The sequence below is a fragment of the Aureobasidium subglaciale genome (genome assembly GCF_000721755.1).
Source record: "Aureobasidium subglaciale EXF-2481 unplaced genomic scaffold scaffold_10, whole genome shotgun sequence".
Taxonomy (NCBI): Eukaryota; Fungi; Ascomycota; class Dothideomycetes; order Dothideales; family Saccotheciaceae; genus Aureobasidium; species Aureobasidium subglaciale.
Window position 1 is genome coordinate 367,665 of NW_013566985.1, and position 23,838 is coordinate 391,502.

Sequence of the window (23,838 nt, forward strand, 5' to 3'; positions counted from 1 at the left end):
ACTTCTGAAAGTGTCCAGTCTTCACAGAGGCATTGCCAAGGCGGAAGATCAGCCAGAGCTTGTTCCGCCAATCACAATTTGATCTCTTTGACCTCTTTTGACCAACCGGGAAAACCCAGCTTTTGTCCACAATCTCCTGCATCGTCCTTATACATGGGTTGATCATCTGGATTATCCATGATGTGATCTAGACAACGTCGCTCTCATGATTGCATACTTCATATGCTTTTTGAGTCTCCGCAGAGCCGGGATACTAGACATAGATTGAGATGGGCGCAAAGACTCACTCAGTTGTTCGTGGGTCAAGAACGATCAACGGCCAGGCAATTGGAGCGAGGGAGGTGGGTGACATTATCATGGTCGCGATGATGGATATTCAAAGACTCAGAGAGTAGAGATGAATACACAAAGCTTGTAAATCTGAGAAGCAACGACTCAACCAGTCACCAGAGCATCAACGGCATCATTGACTGTGTGCTCGTGGAAGCAAGTAGCAAGCAAGAAGAGACTGAGAGGCACGCGTCGCGAATTTCCAACGTCATCCCGGGCAACAGTTTCCCGAGCCGAGGTGCTGCCGCCACATCTTTCCCGATCTCGCAATACGTATCTGAACCACGACGTTAACCCCTCACCATATCATCCAACATGATTTGCAATCATCATGTCGGGCACACGCACTCGCTCAGGCTGTATGGGCTGCCGACGTCGAAAGAAAAGATGTGATGAAACCAAGCCAATCTGCAGACGCTGCCAAATATCTGGCGCGTCATGTGTCTATCCTAATGTCAGCGGAGCCTTCAGTGAGCGATACCTTATCTCGTCAGCTCTCGAGCATTACATTTTGCCTGGAGTATCCACTGAGCGACACTTTGTCAACTTGACTACACGAGATATCGCTCGTCTTTGCCTATCATATGGTTCACGACATATTTACCTCCTCGACGTGGACTGTGATGCTAATAATGAGATCCCGAGATCAATGCCCATATGTGACACAACTGTGGACATATCGGAAAGGCGACTGCTTCAATACTGTTTGTGTCAGGCTAATTCGATGATAGACTTTAGCTCACGCCTTTATAGATACCGAGGTCATCAGTGCCAGCCGAGTGTATGCCACTGGAGATGAAAACCCGTTCTGCTCGTTGACTATGCCCTTCGCATGTACCCGCCGGGGACCTCTGCTGTTTACTATGCTGGCGCTGAGTGCAGCCGAGATGGCAAATTCTGGACACAGCCTTTCTAATCGCCTCATGTCCAACGCTGTCACATACTACGATAGTGCTATCAACGCACTACAAGCGTCGCTAGTCAATTCAACGGACGCCGAAGAGAACATTCTCACTTGCGTGCTCTTGTCTTCCTTCGAGATCTCCAATGGGCACCGCTCAGCTTGGCTGCAACATCTGAATGGGGCCGTAGCCATACACAACTACCATGCATCTACCATCGGTCGAGAATGTGCTCTCTTCGCCTACCAATATTTCAGCTTCCGATGGATTCTTCTTGAAACGACTATGCCGCCAGGAACATATCCCCTGAAGGAGGTGATAGCAGATACCTCTATGACAGCCCAACTCTTGCTGAACTTGAATTTGATGCTGGAACAGACTATTGACTCAGCGCCAACCATAGCAATGCAAAACATTGATAACAAAGTCGGATGCTCGCTGGAGTGTCTTCAGCTAATCAACAGGATATCAACACTCTCGGCTCTCAAATACCATTGTCAGGCCGACGAGAATGTCGCGGAAGAGACGTCTGACCTGTATTCCACTACGGCTTTGGCCTTTGATGATGCCCTGAAAGAAATGATATTCATTGCCAAGGTTGATGACAGCTATCTTCAGCACAGCAGTCAATGCTTTAAACTAGCTGCTAGGGTGTATCTTCGTCTGATCTGCCTTGATGCCAGTCTCACCCATTTAGCTCTGGTCCAGATGCAAGATGATCTACTTCAGGCTCTGCGAATAGTGATAAATGAGAATCAGCCACGTCGAGCATTCCCCATGTGGCCATTGTTCATTGCGGGCTGCGCATCATCTGTGGATGAGCAGCGAAAGATCGTCTTGGACATGTTTCGTACGCTCGACAGAAAATGGCCAATAAGCAACATTTCATACGTCCGGAATGTCACTACTCAGATTTGGCAAAGCCGAGACCTGAACGGACTCGACAACAGTCGTAAGCACGACTGGCAGACACTCATCACAACATTCGGTTGGAAGCTTGCTCTTTCTTGAGTGATCGGCTGGGAACTAGCTTCATATGCCCAACATTCGCCCAATGTTCCAGAGACACAAAGCAACCTAGATCTGGCACTCAATGTCGACAGGGATCTGACGTACACCCTGAGTCAAGTGGGCAGGAACCACGGAAACACTGGCATGCGCGGATGAACCTGACGATGCTGGCGCTAACAGCATGTCTCTCTTTCGGAATTGATCGACATTATGGTGCGCTGCGGAAATGCACAATTACACTGATAAGAGAGTGCACCATGAGGAGAGACTATCGTTTGCGGATGTACCTGGGTATTTGTTCTTCCGTGACCCAGTCAAAGGACTTATGCTACTCCAACAAGCCGATGCTCCAGACGAACAAGTTTTCGCATTTCTATAGACGAGCATTCAGACTTCCCCTCCTGGCTTCATCAATCAATTCACTCAATTCCCTTCCCTTTCCAATTCTCCAGCTGACACCGTCACCCCAATCTTTGCCCCTCTCGTCCTCGGTCTTCCATCTCCACCTATCAACTTTCTGCTCTCCATTCTCCAACAGTTCAACAACCCATTTACCGAAGATTGGCATCATCTTGAATCCATGCCCAGAGTCTCCTGACAGAACAATGACAGATTTGTTGCTTTCAGGCACGAAATCGATACAATACTCGGAGTCTGAGGTATCGGCGAACCAACACAACTTCTTATCCACAAACGGTCTGTCCGCCATCCAGGGAAACGTCTCTTGCAGAAGCTTTCGAAGCTTGATCTCATCTTCAGCAGGGATGAAGTCTTGAGGCTGAGGTTTCCTAACCATGGGTGGAATACTCGTGCCCTCTGCGTCCGTATTACTAAATCCGGCTCCCAAAGGACAAAGCTTGAAAAGACGAGTAGCAGGGTCTGGCTCGAAGAAGAAGCCCAAATCGCGAACATTAATGACGGGTATGCCGCGGAGGTAATCGCATTCTTGTTCTGTGAGCTGGACGTGGGCGACTGACCAACTTCTTGCTGTTACGAAGTTGCCGAGGGAGGGGAGGAGAGAAGCTGTCCAGGCTCCGGATGCGAGGATTGTTTTCGTGGCTGGGTGGACTTTGTCATCTGCTGTGCGTATGCCGGTGCATTTGCGGCTGGCTCCTTGGCCCGTGTAAACGAGTTCTGTGACCGTGCCGGCAGTTTTGCCCAGCACAAACTTGATACCGAGGGTGGCACAGTGCAGGAATATGCCCTTTAGAGCATTGGCCGAATGGGCGTAGCCGGCAAGACGGTTGTGATAGCCAGTGAAGCCTTTCAGTGGTCCTGTGATCTGCCAAGCGTACTTTTTGAACCCGTCACTACTGTCCAAAGCTTGTATGCCAGGGGCAAAGACCGGGTGCTTGGATACAGATGCGAGTGCGGTCTCAAGACTCTTCTTTGCTTTTGCAGGTGCAGAGCCAGAGGTGGCTACGATATATCCGGTTTCGTGGTAGTATGGACCAAATAGAGGATCTTTCCACGCTTCGATTGCTTGCTTTTTGAGAGTCAGCTGCCTGTTGCTTATTGGAACAAGATACACTCACCAAAGAGAGATCTGTATAAAAGCTTTCCTCATACTCAGCTCGAACAATCTTATTGAGGTCGTAGGCTGCAGAGTAGCGAGAAGGAATCGAATCGGCAGTCTCAAAGACAGTAATGTTGGTGTATCCAGACTGATGGAGATGAAGAGCAGTGGAAAGACCCCAGGCACCACCGCCAACAATAGCGATAGGCTCTAATTCCGACATGATGGGTCGATGCAGTAGAGACGAGGGGCAGAAATACAATCACCAGAGTACAAGAGCAGTGACAAGCGCGATAGTGGTATCTATAAACGCAAGGAATGTGTCTACATGATCTGATCACATACAAAGGTCCCAATCCGGCAAGGCTGTCCTGTCGAGAGATGCGTATAGAATGGGGGCTAGTGCTACCGCTGAAAGTTGTTTGCTGCTTGATTGTTACATTGATGGCGATAAGCTTCGATAAGAAGAGCGGTCAGCGTAGCCGCATTATACCCCGCCTTTGATAGACATGTGATGACACGGAAGGAATGCCGGCGGTTAGCGTAAGCGCCTATTGCTGGAGAGGCTTATCGACAAGTATCATTCGTTCTCGGAAGACTATCCGAGATCTGCTTGCGTCCATGGTTCGATCAGAGGCCTACGTCCATAGCTAACACTGTTATTGGCGAAGGACAAAAGGCACGACTCATACAAGAGTGATCACCCAAGCATGATTCGAGACATGACAATCGTATTTATGTGTCATCTAGCTCAAGCAAGATTACTAGGATAGAGTACAGACTGCAGCGGAATCATCTCTTCCTTCAAAGTTCTCGGAGATGTAAACCGCATCAAGGCGTTCGCACTTCCGGCCTTGTCGTTTGTGCCACTGCTTCTGCTTCCACCGAACGATTGATGACCAATGACTGCTCCGGTGGTCTTGCAGTTGAGGTAGAAGTTACCTGCAGAGTATCGTAATGTGTCTTCGGCCTGACGAAGGATCTCACGGTCGTTCGCGAAGATAGCTCCTGTCAGTGCAAAACCACCTCCTTGTGTATCAATTTTCGCCATCACTTGCTCAAACTCTTCATCAGGGTAAAAGTATGCAACCAGCACCGGGCCGAAGATTTCTTGATCGAATAACTCATGGTCGAGGGTTTTGGCGACATAGAGAGTCGGCTGGATGAAGTAACCCTTACTTCCGTCGTATGTGCCTCCAAAGACTTTCTGTAGTCTGCTGTCGTCATTCGACTTATCAATGATACCTGCAATCTTGTCGAACGAGGCCTTGTGGATCACCGGACCCAGGAAGTTCTCATAGTCCTCTGGCGGTCCAACCTTCACTGGTGCCATCTCTTCCTTGATCTGCTTGAGGAAGTCTTGCGCTTTGCTTTGAGGAACATAGACACGAGAACAGGCGGAGCACTTTTGACCAGAATACTCGAATGAGGCTCTGACAGTATGTTTGACAGCGTTGCTGATATCAGCAGACGAGTGTATGAGGTGGAAATTTTTGCCAGAAGTCTCGCCAACCATGCGTGGCATGTCGCGGTATTTTCTACTGACAACTCCTTCCGCCGCCTTACCGTAGAGGCTGCGGAACACGTCTGAGGATCCGGTAAAGTTCAGAGCTGAGAACTCTTTGTGCTCATACAGGGTCTTAGTAATGAGCTCTGCATCGCCTGGCAAAAATTGGATTACGTTGGGTGGAAGCCCGGCTTCAAGGAGAATTTGATAAACCAGCCAGCTCGCGTAGATGCCTGTTGGTGAAGGTTTCCAAAGCACGACATTGCCCATGATGGCTGGACCAGATATGAGATTACCACCGATGGCGGTAAAATTGAAAGGCGAGATAGCATACACGAAGCCCTCAAGCGGTCGCCAATCGGTTCGACTGATTAATGTCAGCGTGAATAATCTTGAACGAATATTTTATAGACTTACCCAAAGTTTCCAGGTGCATTCAGAGTCGGCTGCTTGTTGTAGACTTCTTCGGCATACGAGACATTAAAGCGAAAGAAGTCAGCAAGTTCAGCAGCAGCATCAATCTCTGCCTGCCACGCATTCTTGCCTTGACCGAGCATTGTCGCAGCGATCAGTTCATATCTGTACTTCCCAGCCACGAGCTCCGCAGCCTTGAGGAAGATTGCTGCACGATCCACAAACGGCGTCTTCTGCCATGACTTCTTGGCTTCCAATGCTGACTTGATGGCGTTCTCAACATCTTCTGCGCTTGCAGAGCTCGACTGTGCGAATGCCTGAGTGTGTTCTGATGGCATGGTTGATATCGATGTCTGCTCGGTCGTTTTAGAAGTGCCAGACGTGTAGAGCGGCACCTGTAGAGGGAGCTTGGAGCGCAGTGTGCTCAAAGCTACCTCGAGATGTTCCCTCTCCGGAGATGATTTCGCATAGTGTAGATTCTCTTCATTCCGAGCATTTGGCAGTTTGAAGTGGCCGCTCGTGGCCACTCCAGCTCGCAAAAGCGGTTGACGAACAGAGCATACCGAGTGCTTCCATGAGCGAGTAGTGGGACGCAAAGTAGAGCGTATAGCAGGAGTGACGGGTCGAGGAAGCAACATCGTTTCAGGTAGGGAGTGAGAGGCTCAGAACAGAATGCAGAGACAAATCAAGCCTGAAAAGAAGTCAGGCCTATCCGCCTTTCACGTTTGTCCACATGATTGTAAGATGTCGCGCGTACGCTAGCCTCCGTGTACAACACCGAGGGATGTTATCGCCCATCAAGGTTATGAGAATGGATTGTAGGACGGAAGCAGCAAGAGTATCGGGAAGGTGTCCGGTGACGCGTCGGGAGCCGCAAAGCGGGGGCACTTGGCGGGATCCTCGCGCCTACGCTAACCTCGCATCTCTTCCCGACAACGAACCACCCTCCTTCTCCTCTCAAAATTGGCGTCGTTCAGCCGCCATGACCGATAACACAAGTCACTCGATGGTGTTACTTTGGACCGGATGTTTTGTCGCGTTTGGGCAAGCGGTCGCGCTGTGCTCGAACATGTATGAACCTCGAACAATCTTCTCTGACTGTAGAACCTGCATCGTGTGAACCTGTGACAAGACCGCAAGCATGCAGACGAGTATTCCAATTGCAACCACACTATCTATCAGCTCAAAATGGTTGCCCGGATTGAGCCGCAGTATCTCAAGGATTATCTCCAGCAAGACCCAGCTTCAAGCTCGCAGGCACACTTCAACTTCTTTACATTCGAGACAACATGCTCCGGATTTATTCAAGTCGCCTTCTCGACGAACGCTCCAAGCTATTCCAACCACGACTCTTGTGCGATCACTTGTTGTTCTTTCAGCGACAGTGCTCCCAGCAAAAGTGTTAGCTTTCCTTATCCGCACGACCAAGAACAATGTAGGCATAGTCGAATCTGTGCCTCCGCTTCGATGGGCATTCAAGAAGATGTTGTACGACAACTTTTGTATCGGACTCCAGAAGGATGAAATACTGTCCAAGACCCAAGACCTTCGCCGCATCGGCTTTACTGGCATTGCTCTGGCAAATGCTCGCGAGGCTCAGCCCACTACAGAATTGAACATTGGCTCGGTGATTGGTGACTTTCAATGCGAGGAGTGGGTGGAAAACAATCTTCAATCTGTACAACAAGCGGAGCCTGGCGACTACGTTGGTTTGAGATTCACGGGTGCAGGAACAGCAGCAGCCAAGTTCTTGTCGGATTTTTCGGCCACTTGCAAAATCCATTCATTGGAGGAGGCGAAGAGAATCTACTGTGCCGACATGGAATACTACGTCGAGCAGGTAAAGAAGATCTGTGCAGCAGCCGAAGCACGACAGGTTCGTGTCTTGATTGACGCGGAGTCTTCAACTTATCAGGGAGCAATTGATTGCGCAGCTCTTGTAAGTCTTGTGATGATGATCAGCTTCCTCGTTCTCACATTTCCATCAGCAGATAATGGCACATTTCAATACTTCGCAGAGAGCCTCGGTGCTGAACACGTACCAATCGTGAGTGCTTTAATCGCGCACTCAAGAGCTGCCGCTGACTCCAAAAAGGTATCTCAAGTCGAACATCGACAAGGTGAAGTTGCATCTGCAGCACTCAATCGAGCACAATTATGTTCTCGGAATCAAAATGGTCCGAGGCGCTTATCTGCATACTGAACTGGACAAACAATCTCTGCATATCTCTAAACAGCAAACGGATGAAGCATACGACGCGATGGTCCGATATCTGCTACAGGCAGAGGGCGATCGATCCTGGAAAGCCGACGTATTGCTTGCGACTCACAACGCACAGAGCGTCCGAAATGCCTTTGACCTGTACACAAACACTCACCTGCTCGCAGCCCAGAAAGAGCATCAAGTTCGGGGCATGACTTTCGCACAACTAATGGGAATGGCCGACGAAGTGTCGATGGATCTTGTGGTCAAGATTGAGCATGCCAAAAAGCAGGATCTGACAAGATACTTGACAGAAGTCGACATGCACAATCCATATCCTCGTCTTGGTGTCTATAAGTATACTGCTTGGGGATCCTTACGCGACTGTCTTCTGTACATTCTGAGGAGAGCAGAAGAAAACAAAGACGCCGCTGCGCGAACTCAGGACACAGCGTTTGCGGTCATGCGTGAGCTTCGATCAAGGGTCTTTCGAAGAAGTTAAATAACAGAATGTCATCATTATCTCTATCAACCGAACAGTCTAGTTTCCCAACCTTGAAATCATCACCTCATGAAACTTCATGTGCACTGCTGGACATTGTCTCCGTTCTCAAGTCACATTGGATTGCAGATTTCGAGCGACCATAGAGCTGTTTGAGCTATCTCGACTCCTGGAGAATTGCTCATTCTGCTGAAGCTTCAAGCTAGTGTAAGCGCATGATTTTACAGAAGGGGCTCGCGTTTAAGGTTATCGAGCTCCAGACGTTCTCCATGTTTCGGATCTCTGCCGAAGCTAGCGTAGTGATACACAAGTTAGCGTAGCCGCCTACACCAATCACCACCTGCGATTACTATCGTTCATGCTTGCTGGATACGTCTTGAATCTTTATCTTGTGACATCTTGCTGTTAGCGCTCCGTTCAAGTTTTCCTGGAGAAGTAATGGTATCCCGCTGCGATTGCACACACCTGTGGTTGGCTGTTGAGCCGCATCGATAGGCTAAGCCAGCATGACCAGACAACTTCCAAAGATTAGCGCAGGCGACTTTGAGCTATCCATCAGCATACTTAAGGCTCTCCTGAAAAAATGACATTCTCTGTTACCATAATTCACAAGTGTCAATCTCCAGCTTAAATCATCTTACTTCTGCAACACAAACAACTGGTCACTCATCGATGTCCTCCTACCTCAAATACTTCGGCTTCGGCGGAGACAAAGCATCTTCCGCAAAGACTGTGGGCACCTTGCCTGAGAAACATTCTCCCGTCCGGGCATTGCCAGCGACATGGTACACATCTCCAGAGATGTACGAGTTCGAGAGACGAGCAATCTTCACTCGCCGTTGGCTCTTTATGACACACAGCTCTCGCATCAAAAATCCCGGAGACTTCCTTCGCTTCAACATTGCAGGCTACAGCCTCATCATCAACAGAGACCGTACAGGGAACGTTAATGCGTTCCACAACGTCTGCAGACATCGTGCCTATCCAATTGTCGAGAAACAAGAAGGCAATGCGAAAATCTTCGCCTGCAGATATCATGGCTGGTCGTATGGACTGAATGGGAAACTCGCCAAAGCTCCTGGCTACCAAGAGCTAGACGGCTATCAGAAAGAAGAAAACAGCCTGTTCCGTATTCACGTCAAAGTCGACGTCAACGGCTTCATCTGGATCAACATGGATGCCAAGGAAACTCCGGAAGTACCTTGGGAAGAACATTTTGACAACGTGGACGAGCAAGAAAGATATAAGGAGTTCGACTTTGATAACTACGAGCTCGATCACACTTACGAGATCAAAGGCGACTTCAACTGGAAGATCCTGGCGGACAACTTCAACGAGTGCTATCATTGTCCCACCACCCATCCTGATATCCCTGACTTCATCAATCTCGAGACCTTCGACTCTGATCTCAAGGACGGGCATATCCAACACCACTGTATCTCTACGCCTGAGCAAGCAGCACAAGGCCTTGGTGTAGCCAGTACCTACTACTTTCCAAACACATCAATGACAGTCTCGTGAGTGGTTTTCTACTCCCCATTCTTCACATCCCTTCTGACACTCTCTAGTCCACACTTCATCATGGTGCAGAAGTTCCTACCTCATGGTCCGGTAAACTCGACAATGAACTACGAAATCTACCGCAACAAAACCTCTTCCGAGGAAGACTTTAAGCTCATCTCCTCCATGTACGCTCGCGTAATGGGAGAAGATAAAGTGCTCTGCGACCAAGCACAAAAGAACCTCAATTCTGGAGTATTCGTCAACGGACAATTGCATCCAAAGTACGAGAAAGCGCCATTGTTCTTCCAACAGACTGTTCGAGAACTCATCACAGCTCACTTCAAGAGGGAGCAGCGAGAGGGAAGACAAATTTGGCCAGCGAGACAGATGGTAGGCGATAGGATTAGTCAGGAGGATATTGAGATCTGCGAGGGTATAAGCTGTGGATCGCAGAAAGAAGCTTTGGTATGGTAGTTCAGGTCAGGTACTTGGTGTCCTTGGGTTTTGCAGCGACACAGCAGAATTGAAACATTGCAATACAAGATCACTGTACGTTCCAATATCGTCGTTTCAGCGCGCGGTCGCATTGAGGACTTGTTATTCAAGAGGAGAGTCGTGCTTCGATTCATCTTACAGTAGATCTATCTGACCTGTCGTTCCACTCTGTCTGCGCCTCAGACCCAGGCATCCGATCTCGTCGTCACCTTGTCTACCTTGCGTCTCTAATTCTGCTTTCCTTCCTCATGATGATTTGTAGGCTTTCCGGCCGAAAGACCACTAATCGCCATTTCCCCCCTGATTACCTCAAGCGTAGAGTGACGAGGGCACTTGTTGTTTGTTCTGAGGCAGTGCTCATGTTCTGCATTCCATCCTTCAGGTGCCTCGAGCCATGCTTCACCAGCGAAGTAGAATTGTCTGATTGCTTGAGCTATAACGAATCAGCATGAGCAATAGGGAGAGGTTCACTCAGACGTCTTACTAGCACGCTTGCAGGTTTTCCAGGGGACGTGGCAGTGTTGCATCTGTTGATGATGCCAGTGGCAATTGGGGTTGTTGTCTGGGCAGGATCGACCAAACATGTGGCTTGGGCCAGTGGGTACAGCGTCAGGTGAGGTGGTTGCCACAGCACCAGGTGGGATGTCGTCAAAAAAGGGCTCCAGGACTCCCTCTGATGAAGAGCGAGGACGTTGGAAGGTGGTCTCGACTGGACTCGGGGTATACGTGAGATTTCTGCTGGGATCGAGTGCCAGCTCTGAGTTACTTTGAGTACCCCTCAGGGCTGAGAGCCTGGGTGGTGAGTCTTCTGGGGATGACGACATGTTTGGATGTTGATGTCGCTGACAGAGATCGGGAGAAACAATTGACGCCTTACACGCGATCGAGATTGGTAGCGTGTTGGAAGATTCACCCGGACCTGGCTCCGGGGTTCTCCCTATAGAAGTGAATAGAGGGACAACAAGTGGCTCTCCAATGACCATTGATGCCGGGAAAGAGGCGGTAGAAAGGCACAATGTTTTTCTGAACTGAGACGTGTGTTGTGGGGGACGTGAAAATTTGCTCTCTCTGCTGCCTGGGAGGATATATTGAGAATGTTCTTGCCTTGCGACAGGTCTGGAGGAGCGAACAACAGACTGAACGATGCGGGCGTACCTAGGGTCTCCTCATAGTCTTGTGTAGGGTTCGTAAAGCCAACTACCAACATTTGTCTACATCATCGTCCACTCTTGCGGACGGGGGAGCGGTAGAGAGGCACAGCGATTTTCATGGTCAGACATATGTGCACGGAGAAAAGTAAATTAGTACGCTCTCTCGGGATGGAGTCGGGAATTGGGAGATGATTCTCCCTTTTGACAGACGTCAACCACAACGGAGAACTCATCTTGGTTTCGTCTGTAGTAGGCAGGTGTGAACAAGAACTGAGTTCCTATCTGGGCTGCACATCGTGCCCAGGCAACTCAGCAATACCGATACCTTCCACCTCTGATGGTTTGTTCTTATGCGACGATGAAGGCAGCTCGCTCATCCCCATCATCTTTTCTGGACTCTCCACCTCATACACCGGGGTAGATCCAGCCTCATGAGTCGGCTTGTGCTCCAGTTCAGGTGTTCGGTGCGGACTGTCCTCACTGTCTGCGAATGAGATCAAAGCGACATCACCATATCCTGCCTTGGCACGGCGGCGTCGGACGTAGAAGAGAATAGCAGCCGCGATGATAGCAATACCTGCCAACGCACCAATGACTATTCCAGCGATCGTTCCACCAGAGATCGTGTCAGACTCGGCCAACGTCGAGCCGGTGGTGCCATTACCGAGCACCTGATTCCAGTTTGATTGTCTGAGAGTGCCGTCCCATGTAGACAGCCATGCAGGAGCGTTCGGCATTACGGCGATTGTAGTGTCGCCCTGTTGTATAATGACCGGTCTAGACGAGGCCGTCGCATTTGGGCCAGGTGCTTGTGAGAGCCATGTTGTATTTGTTTCCCAGTTCTGTGCTAAAAGTGCTGCCTGCAAGAACGCACGTCCGAGATGATACGGTTGACCGTCGCGGGGCGTGTACGGTCTGCAAGGGAAGTAACGTGTTTTGTTATTTGTGATCGGATAGTCCAGCTCGAGAGTGAGAAGCGCAAAGGGTACATGGAGTTGCTTGTCTTCCTGCGTGGACTCGTCTTGGATATTGAATGAGAGATAGGTGGATGTCTCAATCAGCTCCTTATAACGACTGTTGCTTGAATCTAGGTCCTGGTTCCATATGTAGAGACCAAGATCCTGGTTGTAAGTCACTGGAAGGTACTTTGCGATTGAGTCGCATGTTTGCTGAGGCAAATACAGATATGGGACTCCTGGATTCGCTAGGATCTGCACGGATCTTTCGAGAAAACCACTCTGGGAGTTCTCTGAAAGATTACCCATGCCACTGTACAGATCAACAAAGGGCCATCCGGAGCCCGCAGATCCGATTGACACATCAACCAGTATGAATGTCGTGTTGTGCGTAGTAACAGGATCGGTCAAGCAACGAGACCGATCATAGCCTCCCATCACCAGACTTGGGTCCAGACTCAGACTTGGAGAGCCGACATGAAGGCCATAAGAGACGGATGAGACAGCCGACACGTTCTTCATGAAGGGTAGTTGAATCATCTGAGTGACATTGGATCCAGTAGCATTGAGCCATGAAGATTCGTTTTGACCTCCGTACAACGAGAAGAATCCAGCGTTCATAGTATACATTCCACCAGCTGGTGAATTCACAGTATAGTTGTGCGTCAAGGTAATCGCTTGATCGTACAAGGAGACATTCTCGTCGTCAGTGTTCCACACTATAGCTCGTTCGTGCGCCCATTGTCCATCACCAGTCAAGTTGAGAGGCCACGATACAGTCTCATCCCAGTTGCCACCATTATACAGCTCACCATCCTGCCAAAGGTATGGCTTGTGTGCTGCGGATGATGTCCACATCGGCCAGTCGCCAGATGACACTTGGTTGGGACATTGCGAGTTCTGTGTGGAGCAAGCGTCGGCTGCGATCAACAAAGATGTCTTTGTGAGCGAAGGGAGCATCGCGAAATTTTGTGCTGGCTTATCGTCCCACGAGATGTTCAAAGCGTGCCATGGCTAGGTCTGTTAGTGTTGGGGAAGGTCGTCTCATTCTTAGACTCAACTTACACCATCAGGTCCAACTGGAAAAGTTAGAATGACTTCAAGTGCGATCGCGCATTGCTTGCAACTTACCAGGTGTATTACTCCATTTCGAGACCCAAAAGTCACTCGCTAGGCAAGTCCTCGTCAAAACGCTGATCGTCAGTATCAAGAGCATGTCAGTGGTTCGAATAGCGGTTTCCGAGTCTGCGGCGACGAACTGGACACGAAGCTTCCAAAATCGCCTCGAGCAACAACTGGAGAGAAGGCCGGCGACATAAGAAGATGATTACGGCCAGGCTCCAAAAGCTGACTAACTATATTGCACAAGGATTGAGATTAAATGCTGACCGGATACAGGATCGTTAGCCACCTTTTACAGACATATACAGGCAGTGCTACATGATTAATTGAACAATATGCGGAGGATCAGGCTGTGCCGACGCTTGATTCGCTGGCTCTCATGCACGACGGAGTTGGTGTTTGAGATAGACTCGCAATAGCTTTGCGGAGGATTGTCGCTATCCTCAATCTACAACACAACAAAGATAGATGAAAATCAAAGAGCAGCCAGGCGCTTTCTTTCAGTTGGTTTAGCTGGTGATGGGAATGGCACGAACGTTCATCGCGTACAAAAGGCTGATCGATGCCAAGCCGATAAGCGGAGCGGAATCATATATCTGTCCTGGAGGATAACGAGAGGCATTATTCCTGGTCAAAGCGACATCTTGAGCGAACACGTTCACTGTTCAGTGCTATATATGATAAGCTACACAGCTTTTCTGTTGCAAACGCCGCACTAACGCCTTCGATCCCTTCTGTTGAGTGTCGATGGACGAGATGGCCGATGACGTTAGATGATGCCGTGGGGACGACCCTGCTCCTACATTTATCATTGACATGATGCCATATTATGCCTCTGCCAAAGGGGAGTTTTGCAGGGGGTCGCTCTCTATATCCTGTTCCTGAGTTCTACATAGGTAGTGCCAGACTATTTCATCAAGCTAGCTAGGACGTGGGCTTGGTGGAGATCTTGACCGGTATTGATGTACATCAGCATAGCTTCACACTTGTGAGTCTGTGTCCTGGCCACTCGCAGACAGCAGAGACCGGTAATGGAACAAGAAGACGGCTAGTAGTCTATGAGGTAGCAAGACATCGCAAAACTCCGCAAGTCAGTCATGACCCTTCGAATGAATACCGCCTACCATTACGGTTTTACACACAAAACATCACTGGTAAGCACTAGTCGAATTGCGAATATCAGATTGATCGCCGATGATTTCTCGTGACCAAATACTGAGCGGGGTCATACAGCTACACATAGACTATTGCATCTTCGTTACACATAGCGTCGTTGGATCCAGAGCCAACAGCCAAGAGGCATCCCTATGTTGGCGAGTCGGTTGATCGATCAAGACATGCAACAAGTGCTTGTCACTCCATTACCTTGACCGTGGTGGCCAGTGGCCGTTTATCGTCCTGACTCGACAGGGATGTCGAGGCAAAGATACTCCCTCAGGTCATAAGACACAGCAACAAGTCGCGCGCAACTCCCAAGATTAACATGAACAATATGGCGTCTCTCCGTGAAGGATAGGGGGGCTTCAAATGGATCAAGAAATATACTCCGCTGGGCTGTCTCCCAGTTCACACATGATTCTCGCCACATCCAAACGCTGTCGGTAATACGGTGATGGGTTTCGACATAAGATGCAATCAATTTCCGTTGCATGATGAACAAGGTGATCCAACGCGAAGCAGAAGGTCAGCAGATAGAGCGAAGGAATGGCCGCATCCTTCGACACAGAGTGAGCCATTAAATGGTGTGTTTGATTTGTGTCAAATTTGACAGCACGATTGAATGTCCCAACGGACCTGCCCGATTGAGCCTCGAGTGGCCGTTCCGCAAGTGTGAGCAGGGAGGGAAGTTTTTCGCTTGATCTCTTGGCGGCCAAGCACTCCGCAACCTTGTTCACAGCCACAAAAAAGGACCGAGGTAGCCTTCGGCAGGCTTGAGTTTGGCTTGTGAGGCTTGAGGCTCTTAGTTGGACAATTCTGTCGACTTCGGTTTCATGCTTCAAGACCCTTTGTCTTGCCTGGGACAAGTTGAATGCGCAGCCAACCTTGTACGCCCGTATAACCACTTTTCAGGCTTTCCGTAGCAAGGAGGTACGACGGTATACGGGCTTCCAAGATGTGCCGGTAAAGGCTCATCATCCTTCCGCCATCACGACTTTGCTTCTTATCGTGCCCAGAAATGGTAATACGAAAGTCATCTGGCTTCCCCCATGGAGTGATGTCTGGTCGGGTCGCGTGAGAGTCCATACGCACAATTCACACTATAACTCGCCCTACCATTGACAAGCGCCTTGATCACCGGAAGCACAAGGAATCAGGCCTTCCAACTCCGGCTACAGCAACCGAGAAAGAGTCATCCAGAATCAACCGTCTTATGGTGCCAAAATCGACGGCCTTTGCGAATTGATGCTCGAAACCGCGGAATCCTCCACCTTCCCAATTTCCATTTGCTAATGTCACTGGGGTTCAACGTCCGTGTACAAAGGGTCCGTGGAGAGACATGAGAACAATTAGCCGAGTCTGCGGATCAAGTCCTAAGCGCAATTCTCGAACTGAGCAACGGCGAGGATTATCACAAGCGAACAGCAGGCACCCAATGGACTGTTTTCATGACTCAATTTGCACGTTGTCCATCCGCAATCTGCGTGCTTTTTATGCGCGCGTGTGGTCCATTATCCGCCACGATGAGGTCGCATTCTACCTAAATTGGAAGGAGACAAGAGCAGATCTGCTTGGCGAACGAGCCAAGCATGGCCAAGATTAATCTCGCACCAGTCACTGGAAAGGTCGCCTATCATTAACCAATATGCATCCCGTACTAGGGCCCGACGGTAGGTTCTGGCCGCCATAACGGACAGGTCAAAACGATTCGTATCTGCGGGCTTATCACAAGCCACGGTACTACCAGGAGTGAGGGTGATGAGTGCTTGATAAATACACCTACTCTGCCCCCTGGTTCCTGAGATTCTGCATCTGTGTTACACACGAACAACATTCATCATGCCGAACGTTGTAGAGGTCACATCTGAGGTATGCTGACCATGACCTACATGACTCCTTGATCAACGTCGCTAACATATTCAATCATAGCCCATGGGCGGAACCATTGATGTGCACGGTGAGAAGCACCAGGAGACCCTCTCTGTCAACTCCATGGACAAGGACAAGTTCGACGAAAAGGATCCCAACCTGGTCAAGGCCGAGGAGGATACCGACTACGATGAGGGTACCATCGCAGACCCTTTCGCACCCTACGACGACCTTCCCGAGGAGCGCCACTGGGTCGTTACATTCCGTGCCATGCTTGTCGGATGTATCTGTGGTGCTCTCGTCAACGCTTCCAACATTTACCTTGGTCTGAAGACTGGATGGACTTTCGGTGCCTCGCTTTTCGGTGCCATCATCGGTTTCGGTGTCCTCAAGCCTCTCTCCAAGGCTCTCCCTGAGAACTTCCCAATCTTCGGTGGATCTTTCGGTCCCCGTGAGAACAACATCGTCCAGACTGCTGCTACCGCTGCTGGTGGTCTCGGATCCGTCATGGTTTCTGGTATTCCTGCACTCTATCAGTTGAAGCTCCTCAGCACTCCCAAGGAGGACTTTGGCAGACTTATCTCCCTGACCATCGTCGGTGCCTACTTCGGATTTGCCTTCGCTACCCCTCTTCGCAAGTTCTTCATCATCTACGTCGCGAGAGAGCTGAACTTGATCTTCCCTACTCCCTCTGCCTGCGCCCTTACCATCCGCAGCATGCACGCTGCCGCTACTGGTGAGGCTGTTGCCAAGCTGAAGATGAAGGCTCTGAGTTGGTCCTTCATGTTCGCCCTGGTTCTCCGTGTCGTCTCCCAGTACGCCACTGGTATTCTTTGGGACTGGCACATTTTCACCTGGTTCTTCATCTGGGGCAAGTACAACAACGCTGCCATTCTCGTTGAGAACTGGGGTTGGTTTATCGAGTTCACTCCTGCCTTCATCGGTTCTGGTATGCTCGTCGGTCTCAACGTCGCCCTCTCCTTCTTCGGTGGTAGTGTCCTCGCTTGGGGCATCATCGGTCCTGCTCTTGTCGCCTACGATGTCGCCTTCGGTGTTCACCCCTACCCTGATGACCCGAAGTGGGGCAAGATTGTCTCTTACTACTCTTTGAGCACCAAGTGGGCCAACAAGGATACTCCCAGCCCCCGTTACTGGCTCTTGTGGCCCGGCGTCTTGGCCATGATTGTCATCTCCTTCACCGAACTCTTCCTCCAGTACAAGGTCTTCTTCATCATGTTCAAGGCTATGGGTCGTGGAGCTGCTAAGGGCTTCAACGCCATGACCTCCAAGGCTGGCATGAGCGGTACTACTATCAATGTCAGAGATCAGGAGGAGAAGGATATCATCAAGGACTCCGCTGCTGACCACGAGCTCGTCAAGATCTGGATGTGGGGTCCTATCCTCGTACTCAGCATCATTGCTTGCTGCATTGTTCTTGGTGTCCAGTACGATATGCCCGTTGGCATGTCCCTTCTGTCCGTCTTCCTCGCCTTCTTCTTCGCCATTCTCGCCGTCCAGTGCGCTGGTGTCACTGATGTTACTCCTTTGACTGCCGCTTCCAAGGCTTCCCAGCTTGTTCTCGGTGGCGCCACCAAGGGTGAGCACTGGATGACCGAGCACGCTCAGCGCCTCAATTTGATCGGTGGTTCTCTTGCCTCCATCGGTGCTGGTCAGGCTTCCGATTTGGTTGGTGACTTCCGTGTCGGTTACCTCCTCCGCACTTCTCCCTTCCAGCAATGGGTTGCTCAGGGTCTCGGTACGATTGTCGCCTGTGTCCTTGCTCCCGCCATGTTCATGCTCTTCAGCAAGGCCTACCCCTGTATTATCGACGTTGATGCCGAGACTTGCCCCTTCGCTGCTCCCAGTGTTGGTGCTTGGCGCGCAGTTGCTGTCGCTGTCACTGATCCCGTCTTCCCCGTCCCCAAGACTTCCGGATACTTCGCCATTGCCTTTGCCATCTTCGGTGGTGCCATGGTCATCATCCGCCACTACGCCTACACTGGCTCATGGGAGAAGTACAAGGCTTACCACCCCAACGTCATGTGCATTGCCCTCGCCTTCGTCCTTAACGCCACTGTTTACGGATCTGCTATGGTTATGGGTGCCGTCCCCGCTTACTTCTGGGCCAAGCACAAGCCCAAGCACTTTGAGATCTACGGCTTCGCCATCGCTGGTGGTCTCATTGCCGGAGAAGGTATTGGTGGTGTCGTCAACGCTGTCTTCCAGATCGCTGGTATCGCCGGACCCAGCCCTTACGGTACCAACATTGCCTGCCCTGGTGACTCTTGCTAGAGGCAGCAAACTTTTGTACAAAAAAAAGTTGGAATATCATGTGTATAATGGGATTGGACGGATAGGATGTTGAGATGATACCAGTTTTGCTTTTCCGTTTTTACTTCACGACGAAATTATGCCTAGGACGATAGACTTGTCCGACATATTTATAATGTCTCTTCCAGTATAATGAGAAGATTGTTCATATCATATTGTGTGCTCTCTTACTTCCCGCCGCGTGAGATGTTTCCTGTCGCATGAGCTAATTGAACCTGCTGCTCTTTTGAATGCACGATGATGCGTTTGCGTTCACTGTGCTTGGCCTCGTCATCGACGTGACTTCCTTCCATCTGAGCGAGCTATCAACTACTTTCTTCTTCTCGATCCAGCCACTATCTGCAGACAATATGTAGTCCATTCATTACCTCCGCGGGCGCATCTTTATCTTTGCTTGTTTTGCCGTCATTCGATAACCTACTGTATATTCTTCCCGGCGCATCCACATCTGCAGCTCTATTATGATGACGAACCGCACGCTAATGCGACATTTACAAGATCCTACAGGATGCATACGGCGTGAGATACGCATCACCGTCTCAGATAGCAAAAGATACATTGAACTTGTTCTTGGAGGTCTGATGACGATGTGAAATCTTTCCCGCGTTCTGTCCATACCTCTTAACCGATAGTTCTCTCAGCTGCGTCGTGAAAGTCATCGATGGAACTTCACTGCAAACGTCCCAAGAAGCTCTATGTGGATCTCTCTCACGCTTCCCACTAAATCTGTACTCATCTACCACGCAGTAAGCAGAAAACATCATTGCACAACTGGTGCTCGAGCAAGTCTTCTGCAATTATCACCATTTTTCTTACGGATCTATCGAGAGGGACAGAATAACCAGGTACATAACGCTAGAACATCTTCAGCATCTCGGACCGCACCAGATTGTCTAGTTTCTTGAGTAGACGACCGTTGTAGAAAGACCTGGCTCAGCGTGAAGCTTTGCAGACCTGATCATTTATCCATGTGATCTTGCTTCTGTGCCTTCATCCCATCAGAGCAGAACGTGGATGGCATCAGTTGAGACATGAGTGTGTGCTTGTTTCTTAATAGTTATGATAATAGGAAATGGAAGATCTCCCTCATGCGTTCGGATTGTCAATTAGCAGCCACGGACAATGGTATTGAGAATCCTCGATAGATCACGCCCACTAATACAAGTAGGAGCAGTGAACGCAGGTAACACTTAAATTATTGCTGATCTGCCCCGCATGTAATTCCACCTCTTCCTTGATGGTACAAGTTAAGCCGTAAAGATCCAGCTACAACTTTCTCACTGCCGTCGGAAACGTTATGGACCACGTTGTCTTGTTATCAAGAAGTTTGAACTTAATCACGGATCGCGACTCGTCGACTTGCAGCCTTAAAACCCCTGTACATCACTGCAAAGGCACCAGGTCCGTAAATCTTCTGGCTTTGTATCTCCTTTTATGCAGACATTCATCGTGCACTCTAAGAGCATAAAACTCAAGGACGAAAGAAGGAGCTCCGGTCATGGACTTACGGACCTGATTATCTGCCTGTTCTCTCCATTCGCAAATTCTGACAAAGTTCAAATAGTACGACCAAGGACAACTCTCTGGAGATCTTGGAGAGATTTTTCTTTCCTGATGATTTTCCACAATACATCAACTTCCGTAGTTGAAAAAGGCATCAGAGGTATAGCCACTCAAAAGCTCAGCAATATGGTCAGATAAACCAAGAGACACTTTAAGCCAGTCTTTTGCACTATAACATCGAAACCTGTCACGACTATAAAAATCGTTGAGAGTCCGAACACACAGCAATCCCTAGTTGTCCTCTCGATAGGTATGGTGCGGATATTGAGACGTTGTTGATTGCTGCAACAATTGAAAGATTTCGTATGGGGAGGAACGGGAATACTGCTGCAGGGCACTAAGGTCTGTGTAACCTGCTTTTTGTAATCTCATCATCTCAATTGTAGCCCCCCTTCGTCTTGATGACAAACACTGAATCCTCCATGCAGGGAAAGAGAAGCACATGACGGTGAGGAGTCATTGACCTGATCATTTCCTCCACTCGTCCGCTTTGATACCGTTGGCATCGCCTTCTTTTCCAACAACGGATGCCAGATACTTGGCTTTGCTGTCGTCGACCTGTACTATCACCTTGTAAACGTCGTGATAGGTCAAGTTTGATCAAGCCTCTGCTTGTATACTACAAGCTCTTCATCAAAGCTAAGTAGATATTTTATTGAAAATCTGTGTAATGTTTCCTATCATGGTTGAGATTGCTCTATCTCGTTTAGATCAGTGAAAATGATGCAATGCCAAACACACAGACCGTGCTATCCAACACACTTCTAAACCAACAAAGCACGTTGACGTTGTGTGAAGTGTTCGCACAAAACACCAAAGAACCACCTTAGGGTCTTCATCGAAGCTCATCAGGCCCTCGACGCCAACTTTCAGTATATCCTCACGAGGAGCCAGACCCACCCCAGCGCTGATCCTCTGCCCTCTTCTCCCGATGCGCCTCAACTTCCTGATCCAAAAAGCTCGATGCGCCCTTCTCTCCACTACCCGTAGTCCTGTCCTGTAGCGTCTCATCTTTCAATTTCGCAAGCTCATCCACAAATTTCGATGGAGCTATCTCTGCTGAAGTATCAAGCTTTCTGTTCTTGCCAGACGGCGGTGATGTTGTCAGGGGAATCTGCCACCCATGATGACGAACTCTGGTTGCCTGGTGGTATTCTGCGGCTACTTCTGTTGGTATTTTGTCAATCGGTATTTTTGTAATCGTAAAGGATTGCTGAACTGCTTCCTCGCGTTTTGACCGCACCGCTGTAGGCGCTTTTGTTATCTTGATTGATGCATCTTCAAAGGGTTGTGATGTTCGATTCGAGTCTGGCACGCTCGAACGACTGGTAGCATCCGACGCAAAGGCAGGGGAGATCGAATAGTCATCATCTTCAACCCATAGATCGTCTTCAACCGGTGTTCGAACAGCTTGTGACCTTGTCTTAATCCGCTCAGTACTCAGACTTGCTTTTGCATGCTTTGTGTAGTGATCGACTGAGTCAGGCTCAGCATCAGAACTCTTCCTCTTGGTTGAAGATTCAGGCTCCGATGAACCGATAAGTGGTTTAGGGGCTGGAAAAGAAGCGTGTCCATTACAAATATCAAGACTGATCCTCTTAAAATCTGGTATGTTCCCTTTATTTTCCCGAAGTAATTTTCTGGCAGCTCTTTCACGAGCGCGAAGCTCATCTCGATTAGGCGGCGGTCGTGTAGGGTTTCTCGGGGCTATAAGATTCCATTCCTGAAGATCCAATTCGTTATCGCGTTTTACTTCCTCCTGTAACAAGGTCTCGACAGGCACAGAATCGGATTCAGCCATTGACTTCGATAGACCATAACGATCTAGACTGCTGATAACTGAGCCATTGAGTGGTATCTTTGTGATCCTCGGGGCTGGATTTGGTGCCTTTGTCTCAACTGACGGAGGGGCTGTTGCAATTTGATCACGCGAAGCCTCGACTACAGGTAGGGCTGCTGTCTTCTTCTCGGCGCGCTTCAGCTCCTTCAATTTTGCTATGTTCGCCTTGTGATCTTTATAACGCTGCTTCGCTGGATCCAGCTTGGCCTTTGCATTCGCAACGGCGTTGATATAAGCACCAGGCTCATTCGTGTGTTGGACCGTCATCAAGACAAGTGCTTGCAGTGTGTATGCGGCATCGTTTCCTGCATTGTGGAGATTTTCCGCTTCGACACCAAGTCCCAACATCAGCTTGTTCAGGCCGACGGTTTGCTTCTTGGAACCGACGAATTTCTGAGTATCGACATCCTGGATAATGTTGCCACGTGCATGAGGAGCAAACTTGAGCTTGTTGAGGTACGCAGTATCGTTAGAAAGCCCGTGGCCAACGAGAATAAGCCTTCTCGATCCGCTATCAGATGGTCGACTTGATCTAGGCGAAGGGTCGTCGAAGAGTTGGGTCAAGGTTTGGTGAATATTCCTCAGCGAAACAGTCTCGGATTTGCCAAAGTTGAACTTGTCGGGACAACCATGAACAAACCGCTTGTTGACGAGATGCTTGTATTCTTTAATGATCATATGACGAGTCCTGATCTTGGAAAGCCAGGCCGTGCCATCAGTACCGGCATCAGTACCAACGATATCTCGAGAGTCCAGAATAGATACGCCGACTTCGGTGATCTTGTCTTGAGCAAATTCATAAGCTTCCAGATCAACACAGACAAAGACAGGCTCGGCAGCTTTCAGACGTTCCAATCGCTCAAGATCCTTGGGCTTGATTTTGACAGAGTCATCAGTTGCATTTTTGAGACCGAGAATATGCTGAATCGCCAGGAGTTCGGCTTCTTTCTGAGAGTTCATGCCTGCTTCTTCAGTTTCGACTGACGCGATGGCAAGGTCGATGGAAGGTGTAGAAGCGGCCTGGACGGATTCGACACTTGGTTTGACAGAGGCGATAGTTGTTTCAGTTGGCTCAGCAGGAAGTAAGCTCAGATGTCGACGAGCAGTCCTAATGGGAATGGACGTAGGAAAGCCGAATGGGACAATCGATGATGGTTTGACCACAAAACGAATTACACCATTTTTGAGGTGCAAGGCTCGGTAGGGTATCATTCGCCACTTCCGACGATACTGAAATCCATGCAAAATAGGTAGTTGGTCGGCTTACTGTTTCGTCCAATAGTCTTCGTACACAGTTGAGAGTGATGATTCGATGGCAAAAAGAGGTTGGCAATTGACGATGACGGCGGCAAAGCCGGAGATGGGGTCTGTGCACGCCGCATGTTGGAGTCGGCGACGCTGATCAAGCAGCGGCGAAGTCCCAAGTTGAAGTTGAAGTTGAAGTTGAGAAAGCACGACTTGAACA

The 23,838-nt window shown here is 49.5% G+C and overlaps 9 protein-coding genes across 9 annotated transcripts; 4 read left to right on the forward strand and 5 right to left on the reverse strand.

Annotated features, from left to right (window-relative positions):
* Nucleotides 1–630: 630 nt before the first annotated feature.
* Nucleotides 631–2,430, forward strand: AUEXF2481DRAFT_217223 (uncharacterized protein). The gene is made up of 2 exons (XM_013488535.1): nt 631–1,034; nt 1,084–2,430. The coding sequence occupies exons 1-2, from the start codon at nt 662–664 to the stop codon at nt 2,241–2,243; spliced, it is 1,533 nt and encodes a 510-aa protein (XP_013343989.1). The 5' UTR covers nt 631–661; the 3' UTR covers nt 2,244–2,430.
* Nucleotides 2,431–2,616: 186 nt separating this feature from the next.
* Nucleotides 2,617–3,982, reverse strand: AUEXF2481DRAFT_65415 (uncharacterized protein; the record flags this gene model as incomplete). Its single annotated transcript, XM_013488449.1, has 2 exons — nt 2,617–3,729; nt 3,779–3,982. The coding sequence occupies 2 exons, from the start codon at nt 3,980–3,982 to the stop codon at nt 2,617–2,619; spliced, it is 1,317 nt and encodes a 438-aa protein (XP_013343903.1).
* Nucleotides 3,983–4,510: 528 nt separating this feature from the next.
* Nucleotides 4,511–6,318, reverse strand: AUEXF2481DRAFT_65500 (uncharacterized protein; the record flags this gene model as incomplete). Its single annotated transcript, XM_013488453.1, has 2 exons — nt 4,511–5,633; nt 5,684–6,318. 2 exons carry the CDS (start codon nt 6,316–6,318, stop codon nt 4,511–4,513), a joined length of 1,758 nt encoding a protein of 585 aa, XP_013343907.1.
* A 304-nt stretch (nt 6,319–6,622) lies between these two features.
* Nucleotides 6,623–8,449, forward strand: AUEXF2481DRAFT_39931 (uncharacterized protein). The gene is made up of 3 exons (XM_013488404.1): nt 6,623–7,619; nt 7,669–7,727; nt 7,776–8,449. The coding sequence occupies exons 1-3, from the start codon at nt 6,822–6,824 to the stop codon at nt 8,383–8,385; spliced, it is 1,467 nt and encodes a 488-aa protein (XP_013343858.1). The 5' UTR covers nt 6,623–6,821; the 3' UTR covers nt 8,386–8,449.
* A 608-nt stretch (nt 8,450–9,057) lies between these two features.
* AUEXF2481DRAFT_97676 (uncharacterized protein) lies at nt 9,058–10,362 on the forward strand (the record flags this gene model as incomplete). Its single annotated transcript, XM_013488536.1, has 2 exons — nt 9,058–9,902; nt 9,954–10,362. The coding sequence occupies 2 exons, from the start codon at nt 9,058–9,060 to the stop codon at nt 10,360–10,362; spliced, it is 1,254 nt and encodes a 417-aa protein (XP_013343990.1).
* A 211-nt stretch (nt 10,363–10,573) lies between these two features.
* AUEXF2481DRAFT_217262 (uncharacterized protein) lies at nt 10,574–11,589 on the reverse strand. The gene is made up of 2 exons (XM_013488537.1): nt 10,868–11,589; nt 10,574–10,816 (listed from the first exon to the last, which is right to left on the reverse strand). Exons 1-2 carry the CDS (start codon nt 11,364–11,366, stop codon nt 10,611–10,613), a joined length of 705 nt encoding a protein of 234 aa, XP_013343991.1. The 5' UTR covers nt 11,367–11,589; the 3' UTR covers nt 10,574–10,610.
* Nucleotides 11,590–11,812: 223 nt separating this feature from the next.
* AUEXF2481DRAFT_4990 (uncharacterized protein) lies at nt 11,813–13,706 on the reverse strand (the record flags this gene model as incomplete). The annotated part of the gene is made up of 3 exons (XM_013488277.1): nt 11,813–13,504; nt 13,556–13,569; nt 13,622–13,706. 3 exons carry the CDS (start codon nt 13,704–13,706, stop codon nt 11,813–11,815), a joined length of 1,791 nt encoding a protein of 596 aa, XP_013343731.1.
* Nucleotides 13,707–16,609: 2,903 nt separating this feature from the next.
* AUEXF2481DRAFT_4991 (uncharacterized protein) lies at nt 16,610–18,931 on the forward strand (the record flags this gene model as incomplete). Its single annotated transcript, XM_013488278.1, has 2 exons — nt 16,610–16,639; nt 16,700–18,931. The coding sequence occupies 2 exons, from the start codon at nt 16,610–16,612 to the stop codon at nt 18,929–18,931; spliced, it is 2,262 nt and encodes a 753-aa protein (XP_013343732.1).
* A 2,205-nt stretch (nt 18,932–21,136) lies between these two features.
* On the reverse strand, nt 21,137–23,674 carry AUEXF2481DRAFT_39935 (uncharacterized protein). Its single transcript, XM_013488405.1, has one exon. The coding sequence runs from the start codon at nt 23,583–23,585 to the stop codon at nt 21,414–21,416; it is 2,172 nt and encodes a 723-aa protein (XP_013343859.1). The 5' UTR covers nt 23,586–23,674; the 3' UTR covers nt 21,137–21,413.
* Between the last annotated feature and the right edge of the window lie 164 nt (nt 23,675–23,838).

Coding starts and splice junctions, on each gene's coding strand:
- AUEXF2481DRAFT_39931 (XM_013488404.1), top strand. CDS start 6,822: ATGCAGACGAGTATTCCAATTGCAACCACACTATCTATCAGCTCAAAA. Junction 7,620..7,668: donor CAATTGATTGCGCAGCTCTT/GTAAGTCTTGTG, acceptor CATTTCCATCAG/CAGATAATGGCACATTTCAA. Junction 7,728..7,775: donor GTGCTGAACACGTACCAATC/GTGAGTGCTTTA, acceptor GACTCCAAAAAG/GTATCTCAAGTCGAACATCG.
- AUEXF2481DRAFT_217262 (XM_013488537.1), bottom strand. CDS start 11,366: ATGGTCATTGGAGAGCCACTTGTTGTCCCTCTATTCACTTCTATAGGG. Junction 10,817..10,867: donor GAAAACCTGCAAGCGTGCTA/GTAAGACGTCTG, acceptor GATTCGTTATAG/CTCAAGCAATCAGACAATTC.
- AUEXF2481DRAFT_217223 (XM_013488535.1), top strand. CDS start 662: ATGTCGGGCACACGCACTCGCTCAGGCTGTATGGGCTGCCGACGTCGA. Junction 1,035..1,083: donor AAGGCGACTGCTTCAATACT/GTTTGTGTCAGG, acceptor ACGCCTTTATAG/ATACCGAGGTCATCAGTGCC.
- AUEXF2481DRAFT_39935 (XM_013488405.1), bottom strand. CDS start 23,585: ATGATACCCTACCGAGCCTTGCACCTCAAAAATGGTGTAATTCGTTTT.